Source organism: Apus apus, chromosome 16, assembly GCF_020740795.1.
Source record: "Apus apus isolate bApuApu2 chromosome 16, bApuApu2.pri.cur, whole genome shotgun sequence".
Taxonomy (NCBI): Eukaryota; Metazoa; Chordata; class Aves; order Apodiformes; family Apodidae; genus Apus; species Apus apus.
The window spans coordinates 9012833-9033930 of NC_067297.1; the positions used below are offsets into that span (position 1 = coordinate 9012833).

At 35.9% G+C, this 21098-nt stretch overlaps 1 protein-coding gene across 3 annotated transcripts in view; it reads right to left on the bottom strand.

Moving 5' to 3' along the window:
* Nucleotides 1-364: 364 nt before the first annotated feature.
* SFSWAP (splicing factor SWAP) overlaps nucleotides 365-21098 on the bottom strand; it is a 39336-nt gene continuing 18602 nt past the window's right edge. For 2 of the 3 annotated variants that reach the window (XM_051633779.1, XM_051633782.1), the window contains 8 exons: nucleotides 20503-20736; nucleotides 18843-19033; nucleotides 10657-10922; nucleotides 5892-6047; nucleotides 4462-4587; nucleotides 2691-2861; nucleotides 2062-2134; nucleotides 365-770 (listed from right to left, as the gene is read on the bottom strand). In XM_051633779.1, coding sequence (XP_051489739.1) covers nucleotides 705-770; nucleotides 2062-2134; nucleotides 2691-2861; nucleotides 4462-4587; nucleotides 5892-6047; nucleotides 10657-10922; nucleotides 18843-19033; nucleotides 20503-20736 — 1283 coding nt within the window. In that variant the 3' untranslated portion in view covers nucleotides 365-704. The remainder of the gene's footprint in view (nucleotides 771-2061; nucleotides 2135-2690; nucleotides 2862-4461; nucleotides 4588-5891; nucleotides 6048-10656; nucleotides 10923-18842; nucleotides 19034-20502; nucleotides 20737-21098) is intronic. The other variant, XM_051633781.1, reaches the window with a different exon arrangement.

Below are 21098 nucleotides of genomic sequence, written 5' to 3' on the forward strand. Positions count from 1 at the left end.
GTGCCTGTGGAATGACCACAAAAATATAGTATGTTTATGATTAGAGAGAACAAGGCACATTAAGACAAAGGGGCTACAGATCATTAGATACTGACTTCAAAGGGTCAACTCCTCAAATGGAGGCTTAGGGATCTTTCTAAAGGATGGAGAGAAAAATGTGTCCCTTGTCCAAGAACTGACCACTAACATCCAAGCAAACAAGCATTCATTTGTGATCATTCTGTGCATGAAAGAATTATTTCTCAGCTTAAGGTGCTCAGGCAGGCTAGACAGTTGCTAATTTTAAAAGCAGAAAGTATTAACAAAAATTAATTTGCAACAAAAGTCAACCACAAACAATTAAGGACTCCACAAAAACTCGAGCTAATGAAAGATGTTTCCTTCTTTATTATTGTTTAATACTTCTTTCACAGAAACATGATATTTACAAATATACACATATAGACCGCTGATCATAAAATGTTACTGAAGAATTAGTCAAAAAATCAATTTACAAAACCCAAAAACTTTCCAAAGATATTCTGGCTGAAAAATTCCATGAAATTTCAAGGAGAGGCTTCTGTGCAGAAAGATCCTCAACTTCTGGTAATATTAGACGAGCTGTGAACCAAGTGAGCTATGCTCAGCTGTACATTTGAGATGAGGCAGTTTTTTTTAATATTATTCTTTTTCACACAATTTCTTGATGGTCAGTTCAACAGGACTCAGGAGGCACTAGTTTGTAGGTTTTTGGAAGCTGCAAGCATTGCTCTCACTTTGGCCATAAGATCCTGCAGAAAATCAAAGGAAAATGATCAGACATGTCTAAGCTAAAGCACGTGACTGCAAAAACCTGCATGAAACTGTTAGTTTATGCCCCAGTCCCATAGAATACCTAGATTCATGGTCCTGAGATAACATGTCCTTAGGCTAAGGAGTGAAATAATTTGGAGAAAGTGCCTGTGACAGAAACTGATGCCTGTTTTTACTACACTGCTACAAGGTGCACCGCACAAATATTTAGAGCAGTTTCTATAAACAAAACACAGAAACTGAGCAGACTGAAATAAAAAGAAACTGTGATGGGATCTTCACAAAAATTGTAATGAATAAACAACTACTGAAGGATTAAAAAAAATAATAATGAAGTGGGCTGATAAGAGGAGAGTGCTAATAATTACTCTATAACATAAAGCTTTTTTGTTTGCTTTGTAAACCTAAACCAAAAATCTACATAATAGTGGTATCTTCACATATGACAGTGACTGAAAAGCCATTGTGAAACCAAATAGCAACTCTCAGTCTTGTCTGAGTATCCAGTAGGAACAGCATTATAAAAGGAAAGGAAATTTCATGTAAACAACACTGAATAATAGGCTGGCAAAAAAAGATCACAAAACAAAAAGTGTGTATCAGTAACGAATTCAAGTTACTTAATTTAAGTCATTTATGTTGCATTTGTGCCTAAGATCCTTAGATCTTTTAAAGCCTTTTTCATCTGAAGCTCTCAAAAACAATTCACAGGGGACATCAGCATTATTATTCCACTTTACAGACAGAAGGATTTGAGTGAGACAAAATACTGAATTGGTCAGGGTCAGCCAGCACATAGGCAGCAAATTAACCTTACTAATAATTAGTTAAATACTTACTAATAATTAGTTAAATTACATTTCTTTGGGCCATTACTTTTTGCAAATAGTAACTAAGAACTGTATTTTAATACAGTAATCTTTCCTCCTCTTACACCTCCACTTAAAGCAAGCAGATTAATAGTAAACTAGCAAATGCTATGCCATAAACAATATTTAACCCAAGAAATACATTAACCAATCACCACTGTGAGAATGGCATACGTTTTTAAAGTTTTCAAATACTGCAGCCTATGAATTTAGCTTGGTCTTTAGAGGCTTGATTAAACTTCAAAGGATAGTAGGTAGAGTTGCAACAAAATTGTTGCTCTCATAAGCAAACAGAAGTTCATTATTGTTCTTCTTCATGTCTCTACATCATATGCAAATTGTACAAGGTAGCAAGAGAAGAAAACAATGCAATGGACACACTGGATTTGTTTACTTGTACCTGAGTGATTTTACTCTGCACTGAAGACACAATTGCTGAAGAGATTTGGCCATCTTTTTCCTGAGAAACTCCCCTGAAAAAGTAAAATTAGAATGAGAAATTTATAGTAGAGGTTTTAAAAATGCATTTCACTCCGCATCACGATTTTGGGCTTTATTGTACAAGTCTCTCACGTTAGTCGACATTTCCCTCATTCACCTAGATGCCATAGGTCACAATCAGAAGAGTCACTTGTACAACTAATACAGAGGAAGCTGAACAGCCTAGGAATATTTTACAGGACAGCTCTACATACCGCAGAAATAATTTAATTATGAATCTTGCACACACAATTCAAAACACTATTAAAATATTAATTCAAAGAGTTATCTGATTTTGTGAGTTTCCAGCTTCTAACTTAGATTTAGGTTGCAGAATTTTCTGCACCAGTTTCCCTGTAAGAGTATGTGGAGTAGGCAACAGACAACCAATGTCTTCATTAGACTGATGCACACTGCTGCCCTCCCAGTGTCTTCTGCTTTTACTGTGCACACGACACATACAGAGCTTCTCACCATGTAAGGTAAGTCAAAACCCACACTCACAGTCAAAAGACATCAGCACATTATTACAGTAAAAGAGCATATTACCTGGAGCGTTCCTGGCTGGATTCTCTGCTCTCCACAGGAGAGACACTAGTTGAATGTACAGAATTTTTGTGTGTGGATGGTCTGCCTGGTGACATGGATGGTGAAGGAGATCTAGCTTTGGACTTGGTACGTGATCTAGACCGCCTCTTCTTCTTCTTTTCATGAGGACTTCTGTGAGATGAAAATGTTTTATTAGAGGATATTTAAAGCAGTATTACACTAGCCCAGTTGAAGTTCCTTTTCACACTGCTAAAAGCTGATGTAGCCTTTTTCCACAGGACACTTCTCCTGCACTCAGAAGCATTAGAGTCTTACCCCAACACTGCACTTTCATGGTTCTGCAAAATACTTTCCCAGCAGCTCTTTTAAACATATTACATAAGGCAGCTACTAGTACCTGAGGTTCTCACTTGGAATGCTGCTTCCTGGGTACACAGGAGCTACTGGCTAGTATCTGGTAGTTTGCAGGATGAGAACAAGAAGTCTTTCATTGGAGATTTGCAGAATAACTTTGCCACAGGGAAGTTCCTTACCAAACAACATCAGACACTTAGAATATAATGAGAAATGTAAGAGTTTATATCCCTTACAATCTTCCTAGCTCATAAATGAAGAAACCATGGAGTCATAGCTGTGTAAATGATCTAAAAGGCAAATCCATAGTTGGTTTGCTTGCTTTTTAAAATAAATTACCCCTTTTCTTGTGACTCAGTCTGTAACAAAATGAATTGCAGGCTTAAAATTACAAGCAAGCTCTTGTGTGCCAGTCAAACAAACCCAGACCTAGCAATATGTTTTAAGTGCAAACTGTTTATAATTTGGAAATCAAGTTATACAAGTGTTTGTCGCTGTGACAGTAGGAACAAAGGATTTACATGTACCTGATGTGTTCATTATTGACTCATTCTTTGTTTCATTAATATTGGTTCCTTTATTTTGGTCTTCTTAGGAATTTGCTACTTTAAAGCAGCTATGCTATAACGTACTAAATTCCCTATAAACACTGTACACCTCTGGTGCTTAGAATTTATCATGCAAATAGCTGATTTTTATATATAACTTAATATTCAAGCCTTAAAATTGCAAAACCTTCTTACACTTTTATTTTGCATTAAGTGGCAGAAGAAAAACCCCACAGCTCTACTGGCCTCTAACATTCTCAAGACTTTACAAAAAACATCAGCTACGAAGTTATTCCTTGACTAGCTAATGATGTACTGTAATTGCTCTGCTTCTTAAAACATCATCATATAATCAAGCTGTGGAACACATTTCATACTTAACTCTTGAAAATCTAAGCAAACACTCACCATGCAAGAAGAATATTTTTCAGTATGCTTTTCTGGTGTTTTTCATCTCAGATTATGATGAACAAACATCATAACAACTGAATGAACGTGTCTATCAATTTTCTAGTTTTAGAAAATTGTGCAGACCTGAGCAGAGGTCATACAGCTTGCACATGCAGAGCATGAGAAAATAACCCAACAAGAGGAAATAGGGAAGTTGAAATAAAATTTGAACTCTCACAGCTTGGACACAGTAGTGTATTAACCTTCACTGATTTGTTTGTACATTTAGTCTTCAAACATATATAAGAAGGGGGAAGAAGAATGAGTGCTGTTACTATTGTTTTGTTCTCCACAGAAGTATTTGTCTGTGAAGTTCCAGAAAATAAAAATCCTAAGTTCTACCTAGGCAGTCAGATGAGGCAATGTTTGAAGTCTCTTAGGATGCCAGGACAACCTTCTCCAGGACCAGCTATACCTACTTGGACCGTGGGCGTTTCCTGCTATTCCCAGGACTATTACTAATGCGATAAGCTGTTGGAATGCTTCTTTCATCTCTCCGCCTCTCCGGTGTGTGAGCCCTTCTCCTAGGTGATCTTGATCGTGACCTGAGCAGGAAAAAAACATCCAAAAGCTTGCTTTTAGTTACTTATTTCATTCCTTTTATTTCAGCGGAATTGTGCTGTCACCAAATGCAAACCTAACACCTTTCAAATGCCTATTTTATACCCACATGGGTGTTTAGTCTCCAAGAATTGTCAGCTGCCAAAAAATGTCTTACACATTTAGGATGTAGTTATCCATTGCTTTTCGCTCCCAATAGGGGAGAAAAAACCTCTGTCATTTTTTTATATTGTGTTTTAATGTGAATTCTGCATTAGTAGGTGGGAAAGTTTTACTTTAGTCCAGCCACCTTATGTGGCACCAGAGTTCATTAACATTGGTCTGCAGAACTCCAATTCAGTTCGAAGCCTGGGATTGTCAGGCCTCACTTTGTCTCCTCAAATTACTGGTATGTTATTAGAACTGCTGCATCATAGAGATAAATACAAATTTTTGTTTTCAGCACATTTCCAACACTGACAAGTCCAGGAAACTTTGTCCCTAATGCGGCAGAGTAACCTAGAACAGCCAGTATTTTCACCTGTGCTAGTGACCAACAAGCCATGACGAGCGTTGTTTGCAACTAACGCTTTGACTTGAGATATTTTTTCCTAGAAGAGTGAAAGAGAGATAGAGAAAGATATCAAGAGAGAAAAAAGAAATGCCCAGTTAAGATCAGAAATCAACTTCAGAGCTTAACTTGTTTTCTCTATGATTTGGAATTAAGGGGATGTGCAAGTAAAACCTGAGTATTCCTTAATAACAAAACAAAAGAAATAAGTCCTATGAGATGAAGGGGAAGAGGGATGATGGAGAAGGGGGCAATTCAGCAATCCAGCTTGGAAAAAAAGAAAGGAACCCCGAACCCCAAATTCACCCAAAACTCCTGGTAGTAGAAGTTAGTTTTGTCTTCACTAAAGTATATAGTTCTAATAATTTTACTTCTATTTGATTATTTATTTTAAAGGCTTAGTATAGGTATGTCATTCCATGTATACCAAACATTCATATTCTTAAAAATACCTAACTAGCAGTGACTAAAAGACAAGCCATTTCTGAATTAACTGATTTTCTGCAGACTCTCACCACATGTATGTAATATACATATACACTCACACTCCTGAGCCACTTCTCTTACACCTCCAACAAAAGAGATCAACTGAAAATGAAAAAAGGTAATCACAATGGCAGTTAAACATTGCAAATTAACTGCTTTGTCACTTAGAAATCTGATCTTTACCAGGCCATTCAGAAGGATTAAAAAAGGAAAAAAACCAACAGATTATAAAGTTTGGGGTCAGTCAGACACCTTGACATTTTACCAGGATTTCCCTCAAAAGAGCTCCAGCAGTGAAATCTTTTCGTTGTCGAAGTTGCCTGATAATTTTCCCGCTCTGTTGCTGCTGCCATTGATGAGCTGCTCAGACTCGGCTCCATGCTCAGTGTCCCTGTGGATGCTGTGAGTCTGTGATATGGAGGCACACACTTCACATTCAGAATAAAATGTGCTAGTTTTGGTATTAACTAGAATCCTGAAAAGGCTCAGTCCCTTAACCAAAAGCTGAACCTTAGTGAAACATGTCTATATGGACCAGCCTAAAAAAAGTCCAAACAATCAGAAAGAAAAAGGTGTTAGCTTCATTTTCATGAACTCACATTTGTGGTTCTACAACATTCTTCCAATCATCAAATGTTAAGAACTTTGGCATTAGTTTCAAGCAGTTAAGAACAGCTCAACAGTTTTATGGCAATACATAGATTATTACTTTAATTAGACTGTTATTTCAAAAGGCACTCTATTCCCTTAAAGGCAATATCCCTTGTGCTTAGTAGGATCCCAAAAGTTCAAAGGGTTACAAAGCTTGGCATGTCTCACTACAAAATAGGAATCAAAACTATGTGAACACAGATGCTGCCTCAGCAGTAAGAAAATCAGCCCGGAAGGAGGAAAACAAACAAAAAAAAAGCAACAAACAACCTTAGCCAACCTTTTTTACAAAGAACAGCTACTTCCAAGTCTCTCAAATTCCTAATGTTGAGGCAAAAAGTTTCACAGAAACACACATACAGGTGTAACTCTACCCAAACTTACTGAAAAGTAACCTGTTAATAAAGTATGCCACTACTAATTGCTGTTTATAACTCATTAACTGGATACATTATGTGGCTTCATTCTACCGTATTATTAGACAGCACAAAGAAAAATCATCAATATCAAAGATAAGTTTAGACTTTCCATCTCTAGCTCAAAATGAGCACCAAATTTCACCCAACCATCTCACTAAACCACTTGGCACGTAACGAGTGCTTCGCTTCCCTTCCTCTCCTCGCCCATACACACACAGACCACGCTCACACATACAAATACATCATTAGATCATGTACTGCAAAGATCTACTGGCAGGACAGATAAAACAGAGATACAGATAAACGTTGCCATTATTTACACTTACTGCCAACCAGCTGTGAAGCCTAACTGCTCAGCTGGAACAGCACTGAGAACACCAGCGACCAACAACCTGCACTTCTTTAAGAGCCCCACTGCCCGGGCTTTTCAAATCAAACTTCCAATGCTGCTTGGGAGTCCATTAGAAAAAAAGACAATGGTGAAGTATTTACTACAGCTGACAGAAAGGTACCAAAGGCCGATTTAAACAATGTGACCCATCTTTGACAGTAAGTACTTATTTGTAAGAACTAATGACCTCTTTGGGAACAACACCTTCAATCAACCTTACAGCACTTTTGGACATGGTTTACTTATTCCATGACTTTTGTTTAACATTAATCAGTCGTGTTGGTCTAGAATTAAAACAGTACAATATCAGGAGTTTTATGGGACTAAATTTTGTTCCAGAAAAAAAAAAAGTATTTCTATAGAAAATTGTTAATAGCACACAACATGCCACAATTAAGCCAATATATCTGGGTTCCTTACGTAGCTACAATTTTTAAAAACTTATTTCTGATAAACAGGTTTGGCTGTGCTACCCAGAAAAATGAATATCCAAACATGCTTTGAATTAACTTCATCTTACTTGAACAGAATTTTTCAAATTTAATATGGCTGGAAGTTGCATTCGAAAATGCAATAGTAGGAAAATTGTATTTTACCTCCAAAAACTATTTTTAAATGAAGCAGAGCCTCTAAAACTCTAACAATCCAAAATTAAATTATAAACAAGTGCTATAATATTATATACAGAGAAGTACATTGCAAAGTTCATCTGTGGGATTTCTAAGCACAACATGCACTTTGGAAAAAAAACTTAAGGTATACCAACTAAAAAGAAAAAAAAACTTAAAAAGTATACTGAACATCACTTGAATAAAGAACAAAGAAAACTACTACAAATTTCTGTGTTTAACTTCACTTCCCACATCTCATTCCATATTAACTTGTCACAGTAAGTTATACGGTAAAGATGGTTTATAAACTTACTTATTGAAACATCTTATACCATAAACAGTAACTACTCACAAAGTGGTTTTAAGCAGAAGCTTAACTGATGTTCATAAGGAAAACTCACAAAATGCCCAAACACAGAGTACATGTTGAGTGCTCATTATTGCAACTTGAAGATTACAATTCATTGCCAAGCTCCTCTTTTGTCTGTCACAATTAATTTAAATATAATAGTTTAACTTCAAGTCCAAAATACTTATATTCACTGTGCAGATACTTCAAACTTAATAGGCTACTCTAAGAAAGTTATGAAATATTAAGAAAAAGATCTTGTTTGTTATTCTAAATTATTTGATTAACAGGAGTTGGAGCAGTAATTACTACAAAAAAGGAAATTTTCAGCCTTTTTCAGTCCCCTCTTGAGATAAAATAAAGCATCAAGATCACTTTGTATTGATATTTGTAGATTACAATAAACACTTTGAACAGAAGAAGGCAACAAAATCTAAACCACAAAACATTGTCTGAGATATTAAAGCCACAGTTACTCAAAATAGGGATGTTTCAGTGTAATTTAGCACTGATGTCCACACAACAGACTATTTCCAAGTGTCATCCATTTACTACAAGATGAACACATTAACCTCTGCAAATAGTTTACACTTTATCCCAGGAGGATACGAGTCTTTCCATAACTATTCATTCAGCAGGAAGCTGTAACATACAGTGTTCTGGGCATCTAGGAAAAAAATTCTGTTCTACCTGAAGCACTGGGAAAACTGAAGAGCAGAGATATGTGAAAGGGGCAATGTTTTGAATGAGACAACATGTGGAAATAATTTTTCCTGAATCAACACTAAATACATACATAAATCAAAAAATGAAGGAAAAGCAGTTGTGTCTTCTAGCAAGACAGCAACATTTATCTTTTTTTGGTCAAGGCATTATTTCTGCCTGAACATTTGAGAGACAAAACACATTGGTATCTGACTGGTTTATGAATCAGCCTCCCACTCTTGATTACAAATTTTCTGGTTTCAGGAGCAAGACCTTTAATTTTGGAAATCCAGTGACTATGTTAAGGCATAGCAAACACCTTCAACAAAGCAAACTTTCAATCATCACAATTTCTTGTACAATGTGAGACCATGGGGACTTTACTTAGAAAGGCAAGGCTAGAAAAACCTTCAATAAGTAAGACTATTCAATATTCTTTGAACTATAATTCCTGATACAGAAATTTCCCACAATGGAGCATTCACAAACTGTATTAACTACCTTTACCACCAAAACAGTGTGAAATGCTTTCTAGTCTCTCTGTTACCAATTAAAATCCATTATTTATTGTCCAAAACCCAAGGACTAAAGAAGAATGTTCTATACCCTCTTTTTTAGTGTACATGAAGATTCATTTCATCTTCCTTCAGTCTTCCCAAACCATTTTTCTAACTCCTTCTTTTTCTTTTTTTTTTTTTTTTTTTATTCTGAAAATGTTTTATGATTCTCTTTAAACTTGCTCCAGTTGATCTAATTCCTCCTTATAAAGGATGCACAAAACTGGACAGAGTACTCTAGCTGAGGCCAAATAGAACAAAATCATCTTCCAGATGAGGAGACACTTGATGCATCCTGCATAAAACTTGCTTGCCTTTACTGACTACCTGAAAGTAAACCAATACAGTCACTACATTAAGTACCAGACACAGGAGAAAAGTATTAATTACAGTTGAATTACAAGAGGTCCTGGGGCAGAAGTTTAGATTTAACCATGTTCTTGTGAAATGCATAGATAGAAGGTACATTCACATTTCTAACAGGTCTCTCATCTGAGATAATTGCCACTAAAAGCATTTCACATAGCCTGCAAAAAGCTAAAAGGCAACAGGCACCCACTCAGCACCAATGAGAACGTCTCAAGTTCAAACAAAGAATGGGGTGCAGTTGTTCTGAAACAATTTTAAAATTCAGCTAGCTACCAGCAACCTTACTGGACTTCTCAGGTTGTTGAATTCAACAGCTTACCTAGGAAATAACCAACCAGATTTAGTAAGGTGTTGTGCTGATTCATGTTACAGGTTTTATGTGTCTGTTATTTAATTTGTGCCAGGAAGCACACTCAACATGACATAAAAAGATTAGCTCCAGTAGATTCTCCTACAGTCTCCATTCCTCATGAACTCTTATTTTCACCCTGCTTGGATTCCTGTCATCTCTCACCTGCCACTCATCCATCATATTTTTTTCACATGCTACCCAATTGCTTGCCTTCCTTCGGAGCTTTGCTGTTCAACCACCTGGTTCACAAACTCTATTTCTTGTCTTAATTTTGTCTGGTTATTTTACTCCAGCAACAGCCACTGGCTTATTAGCAAGTTCTCTTCCTGCTACAACAACATTCTTACATGTTATTGCTAGATATTTCACAGAACAGAGTGAAAAAGCATTTACTGGTACAAATTTTGCACTATGTAATTAGAAATTATCAATTCATTATTTCATTAAAACTATTTTCAAAGACTTCCCACATTTGATGATATTTATTTACTGTCTTCAAGGTGACTACACTCTAACGGGTATGAAGATGTTTACATAAGGAAAGAAGTGAAAAAATATTTTAAGTGTTAGCCCACACAGAACTCTAAAGAATATGTTTGGTTTCCAAACCCACCTTGAATGCCTGACAGTTCTATAAGCAGTGGGAAGTGAGTGCTTTGCTTTTGAATGTGATCTAGATCTGGACTTAGATGATGAATGATACTTGAATGGTGATCGAGATCTTGACCGAGATCTTTTCTTGTGTTTTTTTCTTTTCTTTTCTTTTTCTTCATCCCTAGGAGGCTCTTTGCTTTTGCTTGGAGGCCTTTCTGCTTGTTTAACTTCTAAGGTGGGTAAAGTTCTGACTGCAGTCACAGGACATGGTATACTATTGACACTCTGAAATCAAAGGTAAATAAAGAACAGTGTTCAGTTTTCAAAGCTGCATGCAAATTTTTAATTTTAGAAAGTCCTAGAAGTGTAGAAAAAAAAAACATATTAGCATCTCTAGTCCTTTATACTAAACAGGGCTACATCTACTATGCATGCCACATAGATGCACGTTCCGGCAAAGAAAGTTAAAAGATATCCTGTTTGGTAGTTTTGACAATATACAACATAGTTTTTGTGCAGAAATGCTGGGTAACAAGTACAACAGCAAGAACATAAAAACCTGACATTTTTCAATTCACAAAGTGTGTGAGAAAAATAAATTAATAAAGTAGTTGTAAATCAATTACAAACTAACCTCCCATGGATGCTTTAAAACCTCAAGGTGCTGCATTATTATTACAGTGTTATGTAAAGTGTGCATAAGTAAGGCTGACATGTCAAAAAAACCCTACACCCAGTAGTATTTAGCAGAGGCTGATACAGGTCTCCAAAGATACATATGCAAGTTGGGATATGCATGCTGAGACTGTCAAATAAACTAGGATGTAGTTTTGAAGTTTTCATCTTTATTTTAGAAGAAATGTGTTCTAAAAAAAAAATAAAAAATGGGCACTATCAGACATCTTTTTATCTATTTATCCCTTTTATTTAAAAAAGGATAAACCTGAAAATACCATCAGGAACCACTGACATTCAAAGCTAAGTTTTAGTGTCACTTTCATCCCTGAACTGTGCTGTTTAGATTACAACCTCAAGGAAAATAGCAAAAAGAAATAATGCTGATATAAATTACTTCTGTACTTTGTAAAATAAATGTTTTACACATAAAGGGTTGGGAAGATCATAAAAAATATTAATCTCAAAGACAGAACAGGTCCATGGCACAAGGTTCATGCTCAGTGTGTAATTCTGACTGCAGTCAGTTACGGAAAACATACTATACGCCATGAAGTTTTCAAATTATCAGCTTGTACCTGGGAGAATTTTGCTCAATACTTTATATAGAACAATTCAAGTCAGGCACACTAGATATGCTCCTCATTTCAAAGCCTGTCATTCCCCCAGTTGCCATTTCAAGGCAACTGGAGAAATCAGTTTCCCTCTGTCATAATTTCTGCTCCACCTGGTCTGACACTTTCACCATTTGATACAAGGATGCCTACCGTGATTGGAATTAAAATACATTAAAACCTGAAGTAACCAAATGAGAAAAAGGTGATCTTTTCCTTTCTTTTTCCTACTTTTCCTTCACCAACTATGAATATGTCAAGACAGTAACTAACCACAACTGAGTAATCATAAATCCAGTCATGAGTGACTGGTTTACCAGAGGCCCATTTCCAATTTCACTAACTTCACAATCCACATGTAACTGCAGACACCTCATTTCCAAACTTCAGTTTCCTTAGAGATCATTGCAGCCAACTTTTTTTCCTTGACAATGTCATTAATCTCTTTATACAGTACCTTAGTCTTTGCTTTGAACATTACTTGAATATGTAATAGAACAGTTTGCCTTGAAGTAGACAACTCTAATAGCTTGAAACAAAACAGCTGTAGGCAAAGTAGAGTAAACAAGAGAGGGAAGAAAAAAAAAATAATAAACCCCCCCCAATTTTCAGCACCCAAGTTCATTTGGCCACTTAAAACACAACCTAGTATAGCACTGCCAAAAAGGGAAATAATAAATGAATGACGCATTTACTTGTAGCTCACACATAGATTCTCTCAACAACCTGTATGAAGAACCCCACAATGCTAAGCACCCCTATGTATCCACCGTAAGCACTGGATGCTGAAACTGTGGGCTCTCCTTGATTTTAAGGATACTTGCACTAAAGAGCAACAACACTGTCCAGGTATCTCGGAGAAAAGCAAATCTGCAGACTGGCTGGCTGTAGATTCAGATACCACTGCTTTAGGTTACTAATGAATCATGTTTGGAATGCCATACAGAAGTAACTTTAGCTACCCTCAGGTGAGCATGTAGGTTCTAGAGTGCAAGACAACAGCTAACAGCCAAGAAGAAGTGACCCTCTCATCCAAACCTACACAAGGCATCACTGCAACCGGAAGCTCAGGTGACAGCTGTCAGGTCACAATGACACAATCACCTGTGAACTAATGTGCTGATTTCCTCTGTGGCAACTGGTCACCTTCAAGAAAAAAAAATCATCAGCGAAATGACCTGATTCACCATCAGAGCAGAAGATAGAGCTTAGTGAAAGAATTTAAAGCCAGCAAGTTGCCAGGCCAAAAGAAAACTTCTAGGTGTATAAATAATGCTGCTGAATAAAAATACTTGGAAAAAAAATAATCTGGCAAATAGAAGAAGCTGTCAGTAGTTTGTGTTTTTACTACTGAAAACTGATTCAGGCAAACTAAGGCAATGGGAACTATAATTGGAGGCATGAATACAGAGAAAAAAAATAATTTAAAAGCCAAAGCAAGCACAGATACTGGGAGATGATTAAGCATTTCCATAAGGCAGGAACCCTCTGTTTTCCTGATCAGACTCTCCAGATCTGCAGACTAGTAGAACACAGTTTTGGAAAGCATTGCAATAAACTGGTTACCTGATGAATTTTATTATGCATCTCAAGGGATGAGAGATTTAAATTTTTTTTCAGAACTCTAAGAAGCTACACTGCATTCAGATAGCATTCATTGAATTTCACTGTTTTGTATCTTTTGGGTAACAGCACATTTTTTTTGCCCTTTATTAAACATCAGACAGTTTCACTGGCAGAGTTGTTCTTCAGCACTTTATCTGCGTGACTGAAGCATAAATATGACTAAAATGACGCTTCCAACACTTAACACTTGGTATAAAAAATGTTTCAGGTAAACCTTTTTGGAAAACAAAGATGATTCAACAAATCTTGTTTAGGAGGAATGAGTTAGGAAAGGTATTCCTGTATCAGGAATTATTCATAGCTGTATGAGAACAGAAACGAGGACTTCAGTTCATTTGCCATTTGCATATTTGCAGTATTCATGAGACCAGAACACACATTAGTTATTCTGGGGTTACACTACTTAATCCAATACACAAAGCCAACATTAGAAGTGAACCAAAAGGTGCCTACTGCAACAGAACAAAACATTAGCATTGTTCCTGGTATAAACAAAATCAACAGCTAAACAACATTATCAATAACGTTACTAACACTTTTACAAGTGGCTAGTATTTGTTCTGTTCAGAACAGCTGAATTTTGCAGTAATTTTAATCCATTGTTAGATCAAAATTGGAAAGTGAAGAATGTTAGAACTGTGAAGAGTTAATCAAGAATTATTTTACTTCATTAAAATCTGAAAATACTTCAGATCCTTTTCTACCCACTGCACCCTTTTTACTGCAGATTCTCCATAGACTATAGTGAAGCATCCTCTGACTGAGAATTAATAAGCAACTGTCTTCCAACAATGGAAATGTATGATTGCTCTGTACAAGAAAGCAAGCAGTTACTGCTTGTAGATGAGTTCCTTAGTTCTAGCCTCAATAAATTGGCCCAAACCTATTGAACAGAAGTGAAAGAAACACTTCCTATAGAATAAGTTCCAACAGAACAAATGAAATACTTAATGCTCAAAGACTCAAATCAACAGTTTCATCAGGATTTAGCTGCTGCAGTGAAACACAGCTTTGACTGTACCCTGATAGTCTTCAAAAACGGACAGAATTTTGCATTCTCCATTTTGAAGGGCCAACTGTAAAGAAATTCATGGCTGTCAATCTGTTTGCTGTAAGGATCAACATGCCTTTTTATCTTGAGTACATTGAAGACCAGAAATAAAGGCATAGAACATTTTTAGTTTCCTCACCTGTCTTAATTAAGATGGCAGCTCCTGATATTTACCTTCCCTCCCATTAAATATTAATTAAAGTATTCACAGAATGAGAAATCACAACTCCTGTGTAGTTTTTGATAGTAGTGTTCTTACAATAAAAAAGTTTCCAAATGCCAGCATTTATCTGCTCCCCAAATGCCACATTATTTTATGGCCCTCTTGCATACTAAACAGAAAATAGAAATACCTATATTCTGGGAAACAAAGAAAGTAAAATAAGATAAGAATGGCCCTGAAATATTAAAAAGCTTTCTTTCTTTAAATCCTTATTAAGTGGTTTTCAATAGACAATTACATTTTGCTCACAAACTAATGTTAACATGCAATTATAAAATTATATATTATTATTCCAAAGAGGAACACAGTAATATCTACAACTCATTGCTAAAAAAGTAGAATCGGCTTCAGCAGTGTGAAAGACTTATACTATCTACCACTGCTGGGAATCCTGTTATGCTTGGCAAAACTTGAATAGCATCTTATTTTTAAACATGGCACACTTCTGTTTCAGTTATAACCAAACTACTTCCCACAGGGAAAAAAAAAATTGTTTTGTTATATATAGGGCAAAAGTAAGGACACAACATCTAAAGAAACAAATGATAAAGCAGGGCTTCAAAACAGAGAAGATGAAAGATCTAAAAGATTATAAATTCTGCTTTGTGCTATAGAATCTTTATATTCAGAGGTACAAGGCAGACAAGCTCAAGCTCATTTTTCAGCCTTTTGTTTCTCTTGCTTGATTTCACTCTAAGGAAAAACAGAAAACCATATAAAAGAAGTAATTCAGCTATAGAAAAAGTAGATCTGAATGTTTTTAAGATTCAGCTGAAGCCAATAAGCTTAAAAGCACTACGTTTTGTGGTATTAACTGTCCTTTACACACAGTTAGACTCAATTTTATTCAAAGGTATAATGTATCGTCAGTGCCAGCACTTCTTTCAAAAAATCCAAGGTATCAGGAAAATCTGACAGAGGTCAAAAAAGCTTTGCTCACGTAATGCATTTCTGCACAGTGTGATAAGCAGGTTTTCAGCACAAATGTACACTGTGTATACTCATAAATAGCACTACTAGTTTTTATATCTACTAGACAGGAGAAATCTCATGAGAATTACACATCTACCATTGACATTCTCAGCTCCTCTTCATGCTTTATTATACATCTCAGTCATTACTCCATTTTTTGAGACATGTTTTAAAGCACAAAAATCATCCCACTACATTAACTTTATGATCGTTGCACATCAATCTTTGTTGCCTGGACTCTTCATTGGATACTCCTTCCTCCAAAATGGGAAATTGAATACATTAAATGACATTTTTGTTTGACTTATTTTTTCCTTCCATTTTCTGAAATTTTCCCTACCAATTCCACTGACCAAACTGCAAAACTAATTTTATTTGCCTTTTTTTTTTTTTTTAAATTACAACCACTGTAGTTACCTCTTGTTACTTTTGCAATCAGTGTTTTTAAATGCATCTTTTGCTTCTGAAACTTGACTGAAAAAGCTTCAAAAACTCCTGTGCTACATACTTATTTAAGAACTGATTGAGACATCGTGATGCAGCTCACCGATTTCTCAGTGTATTACAACAGAGGTTAACAAATCCACAATAGGATTTCACTTATCTTATTCCATTAAATTTCTTGAATCAAATGGGCTGTTACGAATAGGCAAACCAGGCAAGCAGACCAAAAAGGCAGACAATGCATCAAAACAAATGTAGATGGAAGCTTTTTCAAATACGGCAGATGGAAAGACAACAGCTTGAATGACATTCATGTTTCAAAGTAAACTTTTATATGCAAAAATCTATACACATATATTCTACATAAAGATAACAAGCACGTCAATAAGCCAACTAGACCTAGGAAGAACATTCCTTCCAAAGACATTATGGCATTTTACACTGTTCATTAACACAGTATCTCCAAATTACTTCTGTGGGTAACAATCACTTAAACTGCTTACTTTAAAATTCTTAAATACACTGGATTTTTTTGTGAGAAACAGAGGTGACTTCTCTGAAACTGTACATACATGGAAGAAGAAAAAAGACTTTTTAGCAAATCAGTTCTTCTTAAAGAAAAATATCTAAAGAACCACAGCTGAGAAATATCTATGTCCTCAACAAATCCCTTTGAGAAGGAAAGCAGAACTGCAACTTTGGGAAGTTTTGCACTGTCGTTTGCCCCTTTGCTTTTGCTCTTTTGTATATAATGGATAAAAAGTACTGAACACTTGTGCTAGTCAGGGAAAATTTGTTAGCAGTAGCAATGAGAATCCCAAACATGACTTAACAGTTTTTCTTCTACTAAGAAGAGAAATTGTCTGGATTAGTTGGAAGTGTTGGTACAGGTGCTGGAAACACAGAGTCACCCATTGTTTAGCAAGCGAGCATCAGATCACACTGGATTGGGATGTACTTATGATATAATGATGCTTAGGCTGAGTAAAAATGAGTGACACTCCTAGAAGTAAAATTATCATTTCTTAAGCTAGGACAAGAACTGGCAGAAAGAGTTTTTCAGTTAAAAAGCTGGAACAAGGGAAAATGAAAAAAGAACAGAATCTGAGTAGGCAAAGTCTATTCTCCTCCATGGATGAAGTTAAGCAATTAGGACCTTAAATGAAAAATATACAATGTAAATGGGAAAGTGATTCTTTGGTAGAGAATACAGCTGCCAAAACCTGCAGGTGGAGAGGAAAGCTTCAGGACAGTGCTATGACGCATGAACAAATCAATACTTGAAGGATTTTCCTATATAATAAATTCAGATGCCTCATTAGGCTTTTACAACCAGCTATTTTATTGAAATCAGAAAGGGTTTATATAAAACACATTATTTCTTAACTATTTTAAACAGTATTAGTACAGGTTTTTACAGTTTCATTCCTGAAGCCCTTTAGTGTAAGGTTCCTCTTTAACCTTTGTTACTCAAAAATTTTAAGCCTTATAAAACTGATTTCTGGAGGCTCTACCCAAAAATATGTTTTATTGCAACTACTCATCAACAGCCTGACTGGTAATAGTTCTGCCTGTTGCAGATCTTCAGAAAGAAGCAGAGGGTTTGAATCAAAAATTGTCCTTTGAAAGAGGTGCAGGAATACTAACACTCCAAATTGATTTGCTGCAGAAAGATACTTCTGCTTTCAAAAATAAGAGATTCTGCTGAACAAACCCAATGGATTAGGTCATTTTATGATCAACAAGGTACAGACAATGCACTTGCTGCCAGTTCTCTGGATGACAGCTAGCAGAGTAATAAGCCCTCTCAATAATTTCACTGCTTTTTGTTTTGACTCTTCATTGACTATACCTGGTGAATACCATGCATACATGTGTTTGTTTGAATTTTGTACCACTGTCTGTAAATTTAGCTTTACTTTTAAAATCACATCCTTATAACAAAACAAAATGAAAATTTTTTATAACTCCCATACTAAACTTGGGCCTAAAACATCCTAGCATTCTAAGGTTTTAAGGAGTTTACATTAAATACTCAACTAGCACAATGTGATTAAAAGCAACCATTATATCACCTAGTTTTGTCCCCCCTATGTATTTATTTTCTTGATTCAGGATGTCCCAGATAGAAACCTTGAATCACATAGATCAGTTCACTATGCATCTCAGTTTCATGACAGAACAGGTGCAAAATGAGTCTTGTTGCCCACGAATAATTTCTGAACTTCAAGATGTCTACTCGCACCAAAATACACATTGAGTAAGTACATATAAAAACAGATACCACAATATGCTTGAAAGGTAGCATTTGAATGCATGGACCACTAGCAGAGAGTTAAACTTGCTAGTTCATTTTCCTTTCTGTAACTGGCTAACTGACCTCTCAATTACACACCACATTTGTCTATAATTTCTTTAATAAGACAAGAGACACTTGTAAGAGAACAAAAAAAAAAATTTAATAGTGTTTAAAATCGAGATTTCTCCCCATTTAGAAAAGCTCTCCCTTCATTCAACTTCATCACACACTGTCAGATTCAAATGCTATAGGGAAGTTTCCTGCTAGCTTTATGGCAACAAGAAATTTATTTCCTGCTTACCTCGTTACTGAAGGAATTATCTTCCACTTTCTCCGCTTCTGCCTCTGCCAGAGGGTTTTTCAGGGTCTGCAAGAACAGTGCAGCTTTCCTTTTGCGCTCTGCTTGTAGCTGCTTTTCTTTTGATTCTTTGGAGGCCTGTGCAAGCTTCTCTCTTGCTGCAGCTGCTAATCTATCCTCTAGTTTCTGCTTTGCTGGGAAAGACAATTAAGCACAGAGTCGGTCATGCTTGGGGAACTTCAGCTTCCTTGAAATAAACACACATTCCAACACAACCAAGCAACCAGCCCCTCCAACCATTCTCAAATCTTTCTAATACATCCATTCAAAGACAATAAGGATGCATAAGCTTGAAATTACGAATTGCAAAATATCTTAAATCAGAGATACAACATTTGCTTAATGAAAAGCAGAACAGGTGAAGTAGAAGTTTTTAAGCATAAGGAAAATGAAATGAAAATCCAATCTGATAATTCAGCGGACTTGTCCTTTTCTATTTACAAGAGCTATCTAAAAAAGTAGCACTGTAAATGCAGAAGCTTTTTCTTGTACTTGTTAAAGCAATGCAAACTCTCCATTTTGCTCTCTCTCTGATCTTCACATTTCCAGCCCTATTTACATACATCTTAAAATATTTACACAAAGGGCTGCAGCAGAAATTTTCAGCCACTATTGCACGCTTGTTACAACCAACAATTCCTGCTATGTGATTACAGAAAGACAATTTACTTAGCTATGTACCTAATGGATATTTTATCTCATTTTTTTTCATCTTACACTTCCACTTTTGTGTTCTGTCCATGTACAATACGACTAGTTTTTTTGTTCCATTGCAGCATTTTTAAAACATAGAACTTTTTCCAAACATGTTTTACACTTCAATGGTTATTATCATAACAAATATTTCTTGTTTGCTTTAGAAGGATCACCACAGCATACTTTGTGCTACTAAAGTTTACAGAGGAACTACAACATAGGAGCAAAACGAAACCATTTTGAGTATGAAAAATTAAATGACTGTAGCATACTCATAGTTGTAAGAGAAATATTAAGTTTTCAGCTGGTAAACACTAACAGCATCTCCACTTTATTAAACACTCTGCTGTGAAACAGCCTTGGGGACAAACGGGAAATTTGATGCCTCTAAAAGATCATTACATACATAAACACAGTAGCAGGAAAAACCTATACAAAGACTTAATGGCACTGCATTATAAGACTAACAAACCATCAGCAAGGTGATATTAGTCTATATGTCAGTGCTATATAACAAAAAAATAGCTTGAAGCATTTCAATTGTTCTCTGAAGAAAATGAGAATCGGACACGGCTTTTCCGGGCTCTCTTAATGCAATCTGGAAACTAGAAGTTTAGTGTTTTACTCAGATGTTGTAATGGAAAAACAAAATAAAATTCAGAAAGATCATGCACTAGGGCAAGGTACTCAACTCCAGTGTGTTACAAGTTTCATTTTAGCTGAGCAACCAATTAAGATTTTATTCTTAATAATAAGCAGGAAACTCTGGGAAAAGAATTCTGCTTCCTGTTAGCATGGCTTAGAGAAGACTCAAATACCTAAAAAATCACACTTATGCACACGACAGTTTTGTAATTTGCCTGAAGTACTCAATCTTTTGTGTTGTTTTCAGTGTAACGTGGGATACCTTGTTTAGCTTCCAACTCTTCCTGCGTAAGTTGAGGTTTTTTCTCTTCAGCAGCAGGACAAGGAGTGGCAACAGCTGGAGTGTGGTTTGAAGCACTACTAGCATTCTCTTGGCCCTCCTTGCCCTCTTCTTCTTCCTCATCACTGTCATCATCTAATTTCACACGGTTTTTCTCCAAAGGAAGAAGGTCATTTTCTTTGGCCTTGATTGCAAAGCTTATTGGAGCAAATGATGCTGTGAATGAATGGGTAAGATTTTACACATCATTAGACAACAGTAGAAAGCAGCTGGAATTTCTTGACTTCATCCATTACTCATGCACCATAAAAAAACCCAAAGAAAACCCACAAACTTGTATCATTCTTATGTTATGCTAATTATTTTGGGGAAAAGGACAACACAATCATTTTTTCTTTTTTTGTGTTTTGGTTTTTTTTCACCTCAAAAAAAAAAAACCACACCCAAATGTTGAAAACTCCATTTGCCTTGTGAAGATCTCAAAGTTTTGCTCATGCTTAAGTGGCAGCAGGGAAAAAGAAAGGTATTCTAAACCATTTCAGGAATTCCATTTCCTGAGATGAAATAAACAATTTCAT